Source organism: Chlamydotis macqueenii, chromosome Z (assembly GCF_036417535.1).
Source record: "Chlamydotis macqueenii isolate bChlMac1 chromosome Z, bChlMac1.mat, whole genome shotgun sequence".
Classification (NCBI taxonomy): Eukaryota; Metazoa; Chordata; class Aves; order Otidiformes; family Otididae; genus Chlamydotis; species Chlamydotis macqueenii.
This window is the reverse complement of record NC_141593.1, coordinates 17990985-18004187: the sequence shown is the minus strand read 5'-3', so window position 1 is coordinate 18004187 and position 13203 is coordinate 17990985. Positions and strand designations below refer to the sequence as shown.

Sequence of the window (13203 nt, the reverse complement as noted above, 5' to 3'; positions counted from 1 at the left end):
GATAACTTTGTGCCCAAGAGCACCAACAGCACTTGTGAATAAAGCTGTCTGCTTTGTGGTAAACGCCGTTAAAAACGCGGTTATGCAGAAAACATTTTATTCGTGTTGGTCACGATTTTCTTTCCAAATAAAAGCTTTTCACACGGAAAAAGATTGGTTTGGCTTGGGCTGAAACTCAGCTTCTCAGCTCTTTTGCAATTTTCCAACACTCTTCCAGAGGTGGGAGCAGCTTTTTTTCTTGTCAAAAAGAAAAAAAAAAAATTAGAAGCGAGTCCCCGCGTTTGCAGCAGAGGCTCCTGGCCAGCCCTGCCCCGGCCGGGGTCGAGCACCTCCGCCGCCCCTCCCGCCCGTGCCTGTCAGCCCCGCAGCCGCGCGGGGGGCCCGGCAGGCCACGCTCCGCCGCCGCGGCCCGCATCGCCTCCGGACAGGGCCGGGCGGGCAGGCGGAGGCACAGCACGGGCGGCCGCCCCGGCAACTCCCTCCCTGCGGGCCCCGCCGTGGGGCCGGGGGGAAGCCGCGCTGAGGGCCGGGTGAGCGGGCGGCGAGGATCAGCCATCGCCCGCGGCGGGCAGGCGGACAGCGGGGCGCGGCCTGAGCGGCGAGGGGCTCCCCTGATGGCGCGGGGCGGGTGCCGCGCCGCGATTGGCCGGCCCGGTCCTGCCGTTGGAGCGCGGCCGCCGGGTGGGGCGTCACGGCGGCGGGCAGAGGCGGGCGGAGCCGCCGCCGCCAGCCCGCCCGCCCCCACCCTCTCGCCCGCCTTAAAGCCCCGGTGGGCGCCGCAGTGGTAGCAGTAGCGCAGTGCGGGTGGCGGAGAGAGAGGAGAAGGAGGTGGCCGCGGCGGTGCGGGATCGCGGGGGGCAGGGGGGCGCCATTGGCTCGGGGCGCAGCGCCTCGTCTCGCCGCGGCTGAGCCCCTCCCTCCCTCCCTCCCTGCCTGCCTGCCGCCTCCCTTCCCGCCCCTCGGGCCGAGGCTGTCACCGCGCCGCGCTGAGGAGGCGCCGCCGCGCCTGACGCCGGGCGCCCGGCGCTGCCAGGATGTTTGACAGGAGGCGGCTGCCCTTCGTGGCGCTGGACGTGGTCTGCGTGGTGCTGGGTAGGTCGGCGGGACGAGGGAAGCCGTCCCCGGCGCGCTCCGCTCCCTGCCCGCACGGCACCGCGCTCATCGCATGCTCCCCCCCTTCTCCCTCCCGCGGCGCCAGGCACCGCCCCGCAGCGGGTCTCCTTCCAGCCTGCGCCTTCGCTCTGCCTGCCGCTTCCACCGCTGCCTGCCGTCCCTTCAGCCCCTCTCCCTCCTCCTGTCCCCTTCCCTTCGCCGCCGGCTCCGCGCTCTCCCGCCTCTCTCCCGGGGGAATCTGGTCACTGCCGGCCCGCCGGGGCTGGGAAGGGAAGAGTCCTGATTTGGTGGTGGGGGGAGTAGCTGCCGCTTACCCACTGACATCGGGGCCTCCCTCTTCTCTCTGGTGTCTTTACTCTTCTTTCCCTAACCTCTTCTGTCGGCTCTACAACCGGTTGTGGCGAAAGCCTGTGCTGGGAGGGCCAGTGTTCTCAGCCTGGGGTGCGCTTGTCGCCCTCGGTGGCCAGGAAGCCGCCCGGACAGGGGTGACAGCCTCGGGGGAAACACGTTGGCCCCGGCGAGCGGCAGAGGTGGTGCGGGAGGCGTTGTGCAGGGAGGAGAGGTGCGCTCCGAGATTTGGGTTATCTGCGCTCTAGGTGCAGCCGGCGCTTGAGGTTGAGGGCTGAGAGTGAGGCGGGGTGTTCGTTAGGACACGCGTGGGCTGCCCCGTCTGTGCACGGAGCGGCGGGGGGCAGGAGCGGTGCCTCGGTGCGGGGGGAGGAACCGTGACCGGCACAGCGCTGCCGCTGCTGCTCTTGGCTGGGCCCGGTAGTGGCACCTTCTTCCTCTGTCTGTCTGTCTTCTGCTTCAGTCTGCACCTCTCTTGAACCTACATCACGGCCTGTCGGTTTGCACTGACTTTCTCCTTTTGTGTAAGGGCGCGGTGTCAAGAGCAAAGGTGTTAGCTATCGATCAGCAGAGGGGAAGTTGTACTCAGCAAGGAGCTGTGGCACCCCTGGGTGTGAAGAGCACGGGAAGTGTCTTCAGTATCTGAAGATGTACTTCTTGGTCAGCCTAGCCAGTGCTCATTTTGAATGTTTGCTTCTTAATCAAATGAGAGCAGTACTTCAGTAATAAATCTAAGCACTTTCTTGTCATGTACAGTGGTGTTCATAGAATCAAAGAATGGTTTGGGTTGGAAGGGACCTTCAAAGGTCGTCTAGTCCAACCCCCCCTACAAGGAATAGGGACATCTCCAACCAGATCAGGTTGCCCAGAGCCCCGTCCAACCTGGCCTTGAATGTTTCCAGGGATGGGGCATCCACCACCTCTCTGGGCAACCTGTTCCAGTGTTCCACCACCCTCAGTGTAAAAAAAAAAAAAACAACAAAAAACAACTTCCTCCTGATGTCTAGTCGAAATCTACCTCCCTCTGTTTTAAAACCATTACCCCTCGTCCTTTCATAATAGGCAGGTCTGGCTCATGAAGCCCCTCTTGGCTGAAGATGTCTCTAGCATCAGTATGAACACAATGAGCAAAATCTTCTCACTAGATGCTGCGAATAGCAATAGTACCTGTAGCTAAATGGCATTAAGGAACAAAATTGCAGTGAATGATGCATTGGTCTGAGTAAGTGTTATATGAGAGAGCTTTTGGAGAATGATAGTGGATCCATGTAGTCCAGTAGGAGCAATCTTTATTCAGATCAGATGTTTATGAAGCTATGCTGTAGCAAGGCTTGAACTTCCATGGTATCTTTATGGCTAGTAAAGCAGTTTTGTCTATCCTGATAACTGTAATTACAAAATCTTTATAATCAGGCAAAAGTTTCCACTATGCATGTAGTTGGGTCAGTTTGAAGCATATTTGCATATGCTAAGTAATCTTGAGTAATCAAGGAAAACAAAACAAAATATGTTAAAACTAAGGGCACAGGAGACGTATGACTGGGAGCTTATCCAGCTGAAAGAATGAGTTTCACCCTGCTCCAAGCTGCTACCTGGAGGGTACATTCTTGACCTTGCCCTGCAGTGTAATATCAATTTACACACTTTCCCCTGCCCCCATGTGGCATTTGGATCACAGATGCCCTAATCTGATGCCTCTGTCTGCTGGAGGGCTGACAGGCTTTTTGTTTTCCCTTGGGCTTGTTTACTTCCTACTAGTAGGGAGAAAAATGCAGGCTGTGCATAACATGAACTGTCTTGACACCTGCAGCTTTAAATGCATTGAGTTACAGGTTTCAGTAAAACTCTATCTGAAATAAAAATATCTAAGTGTAGAAATGGGAAAGGTACTGAATACAGGACCAAATTTTCTTTGTCTTCCCCTTGGCTCCCATATGATTGAGACAGGTCTTTAGAAGAACATCGTTCTTAAGCCTATGTGTCTGAAGGGGGGAATCTGTTTAAATTTTTTTTTTTTCTTTAGTGTAAGAAGAATAGATTGTGGATTTTTATTCTAACTCACTTTTTTCCTGCCCTTCCTCCCCTACAAGCACTTTGATATCTGCTCAAATGACCAAGGTAACTGCCTAGATAAAGTGACATGCAGGTATTGATAACCCGATACCCAGTATCTCCGCTAAAGAGATCATGAAGCCTCTAAGAGAAAACTTCTTTAACTGTGTCATGCTGAAAGTTTAAAGCTATGTAGACCAGCTTCAGTTGAGGACTGAACTCTCAGTCTTGGTGTGGTGGCCTGTTCTACCACAAAAAGAGCTACCAGTAGCATACTCGCAATACCCAAGGTAACTCTTATTGTCACTTGATGCAGAGCTTGCCTTCTTTCTTCTCCCTCTCCTGCCTGCACCTTCCTCATAATAAGTGAAGATGGGGAAGAAAAGTTAATTTTGCTGTCTCAGCAGTGTTGTACAGAAATAACTGCAAGGATATAACATGAAGTTACGGTAACCTGACTTATCCATAAGCTCGCAATGGAAGCAGATGACTCTGGCTGTGTATGTCTGTGACTTACTTGCTCCTATTTTAGTCAAACCATTCTTTGTGAAGGTTCAACTCTCCCAACACAAGTTTTCCAAAATGGAAGGAAGGGAAAAAGAAGTTTACTCTGATTTTTGGTGATTTACATGCGTTTATTTAAAGGTCTGACAAGTGCCCAAGATGGAGCAGAGGTAAGAGACTAAGAAAGAGATGAGGAGACAGCAACATTTCCCCCTTTACGTGGCATTAAGTCTTGAATTCAAGCATTATGTGCTTGAAATGTAAGTCTAATGTTGCTCTTAATTGGCCTTAAGGGAAAAGGAAACTCCTTCCCTCGTCCACCTTTCTGCCCAGTAAGGGAGAGAGGATTCAGAGAAAGCAGCGTTTGGTGCCCTGGGAAAAGAAATGAAAGCTCTTTCTCTCTTATCGGGATGATAATTCTTACCTTCTGAGTGATCCTAGTGTTTCACCGTTAAACTAGTTTCATATTCTGTAATCTAAAAAAAGAACAAGGTGCAGATTTCTGCAGTATCTGTCCTTAAATAGTGCACTGAGGCTGTATCTGCATTCTGTGAGCGTTGCTGATGCTGATCTGCAGTGCTGGGTGTGGGTGTGTGCTGCATGTCTGTATGCAGTTCTGCAGTGCTGCAGGCAGCAGCTCCCTTACTCCCTGTGGGGTCCAGTAGTCCACCACTGGAAAGCATGAATGGCCTGGACTGCAGAGTTCCCTTCTCCTGCGTACTTTTGTTACTTGTCCCTCCTTGGTTTTCTGATGGAGAGACATTTTGTATAGCATAGCACAGATGGTAAATGGAATGGCATTTCTAGACAGTAGTAAAACAATTTTTCACTGATACTGTCACTTGGTTCTTATGGTTTATTACAGTTTAAATTTGTCATGCAAAAAATAATAGCTTATTAAAATAATTTTATTAGTTAGCTTGTGGCTTATGTCTTCATTAGGCACTATATGTGTACACTCTGTGCCACTCTTATAGGTCTGTTGTTTAACAGCAAATCAGGCTCCTTCTTCATTAGGGCAGGTAAACAACACTTGCAGAACAAAGTTGGGAAACCCATGGTAATATTTCTGTAATCAGTGGAAGAACTACTAAATGTATTTACCTTTAGACCAAACTCTCACTGAGACCAAGTCAGATTAAAGTAAGTTCTGCAGAGGTGACTGGAGTGATACGGAAAACATTCTCTGTGATGCTAGACTCTAGGACAGCTTGCATCTGGTCTGTACTTGTTGCAGTTCTTGCCTAACGTTAGTGCAGGGATGCTGTACAACAGAACTGTTTCTTCACTCCCTTGCCTGGCTATACAATCACTGACAAGATATTGTAGGTAATTAAGGAATGTAGTTGTGTATGTGATTGCTGTTGTAATGCAAGAATATGTACAACCCAAGATTAGAAAAACTGCTGTCTTTTAATGATTTTGTCCCTTCACTGTTCTGATCCACTCTTCTGCAGCATATTGGAAATAATAATGAATTACTTGGTTAAATGTAAAACTGCTGTAGAGTCTAGTTTTGTGTGGTGTATGTGTAGGGATTTTTTTTGCTTTTTTTCCCCTCTCCTCTCCATGTTGTACCCTATGCTCATTCAAGGAGCCAAGTGAGAACTTCCCTACTGCCCACCTGTTCTCTAGCAGTGGGGCTGTCTGCCACTTGGGTGTCGAGGCACCCTCAGCTGCCAGCAGTACTCGTGCAGAAAAAGATGGTTGGTAGGTGGCGGGCGGTGGGTAAGGTGAGACTCTGGCAGTCCTGAGTAAAGGAAGGAGAAGTTTCAGTCTTCCAAACAGAAGAACATGTGAACTAAACTCAGGAATACTAAATACTTGTATCAGTCTTTTAAGCTTACTATATAAACACTACAGGAATGGTGTGTGATACAGGGCACTATGCTAAACAGCAGATACCTATGTATAGGACAGATGAACTTGCTTTTGCAGTATGTGAGGTGGCTGGGGCCACTGCACACCTTGTAAAATGTTTTTGCTTTAGGTGCTGTTCTTCCCTTCTGGGAGTGTTGATTCTTGCAGTCACTGAAGGCAGCTGTCTCCCTGACGATTAAAGTATTGCTGTTCGGTCAAGGAAGACCTACTCCTATGTGGGTTAGCACTTCCTGATTGCTCTAGTTCAAGTAAAACCTCCTCCCCTATTACTTGTGACTCAGTGACATATGTGTCACCATCCTAATTTTTCCATGTCATGTGGATGCTAAATCTTTTTTCTAGTGCATGAATGCTCTAAAGCTGTAACAGGTCCATATGAAAGAGCAGCTCGTCTTTAAATGGCACTGTCTACCAGGTACCACAACGTGATACTTGTGAAGTTGACTCTCAGTTCACTAGAAACATGGTTGTCACCTAAAACAGGGAAAGTCTTCCCTTTCTGCTTTCTCAGACACGAGTCTGAGTACTCTGGTTGTGACGTTGTTGCTGTTGTTGGCAAGAGTCACTTTATTTTCCTCCACATAAAGAAATATGCTCTACTCAAAGACTGTCTTGCTAGGAAGCCTACAGAAAAGCTTCAGTCCTAATTCACCTTCTGGTACCTTCCTAAGAGCCACATCTTGAACTCAGCACTGTACTCTTGCCTTTTGGCATAATAGAGGAAGATACTTGTCAGCAGTGGGATTCCTTACCAGCTGCTTGAGTCCTGATGGCTCTTTAACCTTAAACTGACAGAAGGACTCTTGCAGCATGCTTATGTGAAGGTGGTGATCTTGGCTAAAGGGAATGGGAGGGAAGGGGCTTCTGACATTTTATTTAGAAAATGAAGTACCACACTAAAGCTAAATGGTAGAATAGCTCATCCGTCATAGTTGAAGAGGTTCTACCTCACCTTTGTGGCTGCCTAGGTGCTTATTTGAGCCTTCGTTGAGCTGATTCAATGCACTGACCTGATTTTAAAGAGCTGGATAATATGAACTCATATTGACTAAAAGCAGCTTCGTTTGGAACCTGTTGAATCACAGCTCTTGTATGAGAGAGGGTAGAGTTGACTGCTGGTTGCCTGTTACTGCTTAGTTTTATGTAGGAGCACTGTTGGACTGACCCAGATGCTAATGACAGGATGAAGCTGTGATAGTCCTCCATTTGTGACATGTTTGGAGCCAGAGGAGCAGGTAGCACAAAGAGGTGATCGAACTCTGAAGGTACCTGTTGATAAGAGATAGCTCAAGCCTTGTATGTACCCTTCCAAGTGGTTTGGATTTATCCCAGACTGCTGATAGTGTTCTTTCTGGAATCAGTCCAGGAGCATTAGCACAAACTCAACTTGGATGATGGGAAGGGAAAAAAAAGTGCTGAACAGAATTATGTAGAACCTTATTGGCAAAATAATGTTCTCACAGCAAAATAAGGTACTCACAGCAGTGTGGCTTTAGAAGACAGTCTGATTCATTGGTGTGGGCTTGACTATTGCTCAAAGGGGTGGTCATGGTGCTAGGGTTTGGGTCTTCTCTCTATCTCTTGTTCCACAAAGGAAGGTCCTTCTTGGGGTCTAATCAAGTAAAACAGCTGACTGAAGACAACTGAAAAATCCATAAACACTAAAAATTCAGATGATTAGTGAGTAGAAAGTGACTAGTTTTAGCCCAGTTATATGCCAGAAATCAAAGCCATTTAAAGCTATCCTGAAGAAGCAATATTTCCTTAAGATACTTGCTTAGACTGGTTAGTTGCAACAATAGAGTTGCCACTACTTCAGGAAACAAAAATCAGTTGAGCTGTAGCCATCGACCTCTTGGTTCCCACCTGTGAGTAGACCCACAAGCAGTCTTCCAGCCAGAGTGGAAGTAGTTCTGCAGTTTAAAAACTGGAAAAAAACTGTGCCGCTGATATTCGTCATCTTCTGCTCATCTCTTCATGTTTAACGATCAACTGCTAAGGAGTTGACCCACTTTCTGAGAGGAATTTTCCTTTCCAAGTTAGGAGACTGATCTCAGAAGCACAAAACTGAAAACTCTGATCATCAGTCAGGTCCAGCTTTTAAAATCAAGACTGCATGTTCATAGAGAAGGCAAAAATAGACCCAAGTAAGCTTCTTTAGCAAAATATGATACAGAAAAATAATGTTTAAACTCTCTGGTGCACCTATGAAATGCTGTTATCACATCAAGTTTCAGGATTTGAAACAACCACTACAAGAAGCATTAACAGGCTGGTCTTGCTCTGTTACAGACTTTGCTGATTCATCTTTAAAAAGCTGTAACCAAGAAGCAGTCTGACTCAGAAGTATGTTAAGATACTTTGGTTTTATTTATATGGTACTTCAACATAGTTTTGACATCTCCTGTTCATGTGGCATCTTGATCTCTGTCAACAGGAAAATAAAGCTTTTTAAATTAAAAAAGGCAAGTACTCAGGTCAGGGCTCCCAGCTTGGAATGGCTGTAAACCCTGATTCTACTAAACAGAGCCAAATGTATGCAGAAGCTATATCAATACAGCCTTACTTCTGTGATGCTGCTGGTGAAACAATGGATCTTGCTAGGCTTAGCCTAGATTTTAGCATCTCCTCCCCTTCAGCAGCCCAGCTTTTGGTGGGGCCACATGGGGGCTGCTTGATCTTTTAAGGTGGCTTCAAGATGTTAGCTAGCCATCCCTGGTATAGAAGGATTGCAGGTTTTTATGTGATCCCTTTCCTAGGGAGCTGTACCAAGCGGGAGTTTTGATCAGTTTTTGCCTTAAGTGTAGAAGGGATTATGTATCAAACGTCATCATCTTGAGTAGCTTCCACCTCTCTTAAAATGAGGTGGGATTTTTCACTCAAATTAATCTTGGTGCATTTTTGTCCCTTTAACTTTGTTCTGTTGTTGCAGATCTGCAGATTACTGTAAGCCTGTTCTGACTGTGTCTTAGATGACTGAGTCGCTGCAATGTAAGAGTGGGTGCAATATGCTCTGAAATTGGAGTACATCATCCCAGGGTGACAAGCAGCACACGTGTATCTAAGCTGACCTACATTATTTTAAGGTATCCAAAGGGCTATGGCCTGTGCTCACCTTAGGTTGAAGGGGCTGGTTTGGAAGCTAGTGGTAGAGAGGCCTGAGAGAATAGACTTATAACCAGGGAGCTTTCTGATGTACAGCAAGCTAACGAGGACCCCTTAAGGGGTCAAGAGGACATCTAATGCTGAGATATGGAAGGGAGGAAGTGAGATCACACCCTGTCAATTCAGTTCCTCCAGTCAGGAACTGTTGCTCATTACATTCCAAAAATTATCATCTTAGTCAGTGTCTCCTTTTCGTAGTGTTTCTTGAGTGACTTCTGTAGCTTTTGTTAACTTAGGGAAATTAAGGCTGTTTTTCCTTAGGTAAGCCCACACTGCAGTACTAGTGCTCAGTTAAAATACTCCAAACCAGTATGGTGGCTGGGGCAAATGGTAATGGAGATCCTGGGAATGGAAGTAAGGTCACTGTTTCTGCTTGCAGACTCAAGTATCTTGTCATTCTTCCTAGCTCTTACTGAATCTTAAGACCCTAGTCATCAACACTAGAAAATCAAGTATCTAATCATTAATATAGATAAACTAAGATCACAAATCTAATACTGATAATTTCTCCTGAAACTGGAAAGTGACACCTGCTCTACTGTTTGAGTACTGGAAGACTTTCTATGCTGTGTCATTATTCATTATACTCAAGTATCAAGAGCAATGTTGTATAATTATTTTTTACAAATTCTGGTTAAATTAACTTCTCAAGAAGTCTTCTGAATCAGTACAAAACAATTCATAGAATCATATAGTTTGGGTTGGAAGGGACCTTTAAAGGCCATCTAGTCCAACCGCCTGCAAGGAGCAGGGACATCTCCAACCAGACCAGGTTGCTCAGAGCCCCATCCAACCTAGCCCTGAATGTTTCCAGGGATGGGGCATCCACCACCTCTCTGGGCAAGCTGTGCCAGTGTTCCACCACCCTCATTCTAAAAATTTTTTCCTGATGTCTAATCTAAATCTGCCTCCCTCTATTTTGAAACCATTACCCCTTGTCCTATCACAACAGGTCCTACGGAAGAGTTTTTTTCCCTATCTTTCCTGTAGGTCCCCTTTAGGTACTGGAAGGCCACTATAAGGTCTCTCCAGAGCCTCGCCTTCTCCAGGCTGAACAGCCTTAACCAATTGCTCTGATGACCTCTGTATTACACTAGATCTAAATAGAATTTTAAAGGGAAAAATGGGGGAAAGTAAGGGAATACCCTTATATTTCAGAGTTATGTTCTCAAAATGTACTATTAAACACTACAAACTTCAATGTACCATGAAAAAAATATTGTTCTGATCACTAAAAATACTCCTCTTAAACATGGTGGCTTGCAGCAGTGTGTACAGTATAAATTGACATTCTGGTAGTTTATACTGTAGACAATTGTACGGAAATTCTGAGTCACTCTGTAGCACTGCCATTGTAAGGCCTGACTTTGTTAAAGACTGTTTAAATAAAATATTGTTATACTCATAAGACTCATTGGAAAAAGAACATTTACACTCTTAACAACTAACTGCTGGTTGTATTTCTAGAGACTTGAATGGCATTTCAGGTTAGGGTGCATGGATACATGTGAAATACTCTGAAAGCTTTTTGCTGTGCACTCCCACAAAACAAAGATTAAAATGGAAAAGTAGTTATAACTTCTGGAGTTTAAAAGAGCCGTGGTCTTACATGACATTCAGAGTTGGTGTTACCTGCATTTAAAAAAAAAAAAAAAAATCCCTCCCTGCCTTGCCAACAGCTGACGTTGACGGTTGGGGTTTTTGGCTGGCTTGTTCTGCACGCGCGCCCCCCCCCCCCCCCCCCCCCCCCCCCCCGCCCCGTAAGCCCAGTGGATTGTTTGCAGGAGATCTTGATCTTTGGGGCCGTGTACATGGTTTTGTATCTGCAGGCTTTTTAATTCTTTAGACAATACAGTCAAAGCCTTTAACAGCGAACGTAATACTGAGCACATAATGCAAGCAGTGGTTAAATATTTAATTTCCCCTGAACAGGAAGGGTTACAGTGGGAGAAGTCGCTCTTGCTGGCGCTGGCTGCAGCCTGTTGGACCCTTCCCTACCCCATGAGCAGCACAAGGAGCTGCTGACCTCTCCCTTTCCATCCTCCCCCCTGCCTCTACTGTCGCATATGTTTTGCTGTTTGTCTGAGGGTCTTACATATCTCTGTCAGTAATCGGGGTGCTCTGCCTCTGCCCCGCTGGGTGAGCTGCTAATGAGTTCCAGGTGGCTGTGGATGGGCTGGTCTGGCTGCAGCCTCCGCTGCCCCCCCGAGCAGAGCAGAGCCCAGGGCTCAGCCATCGCTTGTGACCAGCAACTGGCTGGCCTGAGCCTTCTGTTTCTCCAGGCTAGGATATACCACTGTCTCGTCTCTCTGCATTTTTTAGTTCTGTATTTGTACCTCTGTAAATGCTCACAGGAGAGACAACTGCATGGGTTTTTAGACTAACAGGTACTTAGTGCTTCTAAAAGTAAATTTTTTTGATTGAAATGTAGGTATAAGGGAGAATACACTAGTCTAAGTGAATATTCTTAAACACAAGTGTTGTGACTTGTTCTGGCGGGTTGGTAATGTGGATTACTGAACGACTGCTCCCATGTAGTCCTAAACTGTTGAATGCAGAGAAGCTGGAGTATGATGTAGTTTTCTGTTAGTAAATGACTGGACTAGAAACTGCACTCCTCTGTGATGAGGCTGGTCCAGCTGAGAGGAAGGGTTCCTTTGCTTCCGGCCTCCACCACCCTTGCTCTGGCTCAACCAAAAGCATAAGGCATGGTGAGGGAGTCATTTAGTTAAACTGTCGTCAGCTGGCTCAGGTTGCTGGTCTGGTTTCTCTGCTACCCAAATCATAGATCAGAAAACAAAGATATAAGTAGTGTATAGTTGCAAGTAGAATAGTAGCAGAGATTAGAACTTAGTTCAGGCTTTTAAATATGCATCTCCAGTTTACTGAAGCCTAGCACAGCTTCTGGCGTTATCAGAACAATCAGTGTGCTGGTAGTAGAAATATTTTGCATTCCTTGGGGTAGGAAAGTGAGATAAAGTCCTTTAAAGTGGCTAGGAGGTGAGTTGTGGGCTAGCCACTCGTCTCAGCTATTGAGAACAAATGATGTATTGATTTTTCTCTTGTACATCCCTCAGCTTTAGGTGTCAAAAGTATAAATGCTTTCTTATTTTTTTTTTAATATCTTCTTCCTCTTAGTAGTTTTCTATATTCCCAGAACCTTCTATCTAAGAGGTGTTGATTCTATCGCAACTTCTTTCTCTTGACTGCTCATGGAAAAAAATTTCACCACATCTGCTTTTCTGCAAAGAGCAGTCTCTTTTACAGATGCTCAGAAACTCTCCAGCAGCATGAGGTTGACCTGTCTCAGTTTCTTTTTAAATCTCTTGCAGAGATTTAAAACTTCCTTAGCCCAGACTGTGTATTGCAAAATGAGCAGAAAGGCTGTTGTCCTGTCTGAAAATAAAAGCAAAAATACATGTGTAAGTGTGGGTGAACTTAAATTCTCTCTTGCTCTCACTAGTGATTACCAGCATATAGATTCAGCTCTGAATGATGGGATTTATCTGTCTGTAGGGTTATTTAACAGCCTCGTTTCTCTAGTAAGAATGTAAACTTTGAAAAATACCTTTTCCTTAAATGACCAGTGTTTAGATGAATAACTGTTCTGTTTGAGGCTGTAATTTGCTGTATTTTACAGAGATTATTTCTCTGATACAGCCAGAATTCCTGTTTGACAACTTCCAACTTAATTATAAATTATAGATTTCTTTATAAAAGGTGAAGCTGAGTTTCTGTCAGCACATCAACCGCAGAATGTACTGATCCTATTTTTCAGAGTAAGTATAGAGAAACATAAAAACTCTTCTCAGTCTTGTGTTAGTCTAGTGCAATTTCTCTTAATTAGCATTTGAGAGCTTAGTACCGCATGAGGAAAAAACCTTGGTTAATAGTCAAGCTAGAATATTTTCATTTGCCGTAGCCTCCCTTAAGGGTAACTGCCTTTCTCTCAGTTTCTAGATATTTATTTGTTTACATGAGAAGAACTTCCTGATTGAGGACCAGGTGGGAGTCCTATGTGTCTTGGAGAACTTGAAACACCAATTCAGCACATGTTTTTAGGATGATACAGAGTCTCAAGTGAAGATTTGGTTGCTTCCACAGATAAGGAGGTCAATTGGGTTAATTAAAGGTTGTTTA

General features: G+C 45.9%; 1 protein-coding gene across 2 annotated transcripts in view; it reads left to right on the top strand.

Moving 5' to 3' along the window:
• Positions 1–788: 788 nt before the first annotated feature.
• The window catches only part of PLPP1 (phospholipid phosphatase 1), a 65631-nt gene continuing 53216 nt past the window's right edge, over positions 789–13203 (top strand). Inside the window, exon 1 of one of the 2 annotated variants that reach the window (XM_086769810.1) lies at positions 789–1092. In XM_086769810.1, the coding sequence (XP_086625936.1) occupies positions 1035–1092 (58 nt within the window). In that variant the 5' untranslated portion in view covers positions 789–1034. The remainder of the gene's footprint in view (positions 1093–13203) is intronic. The other variant, XM_086769809.1, reaches the window with a different exon arrangement.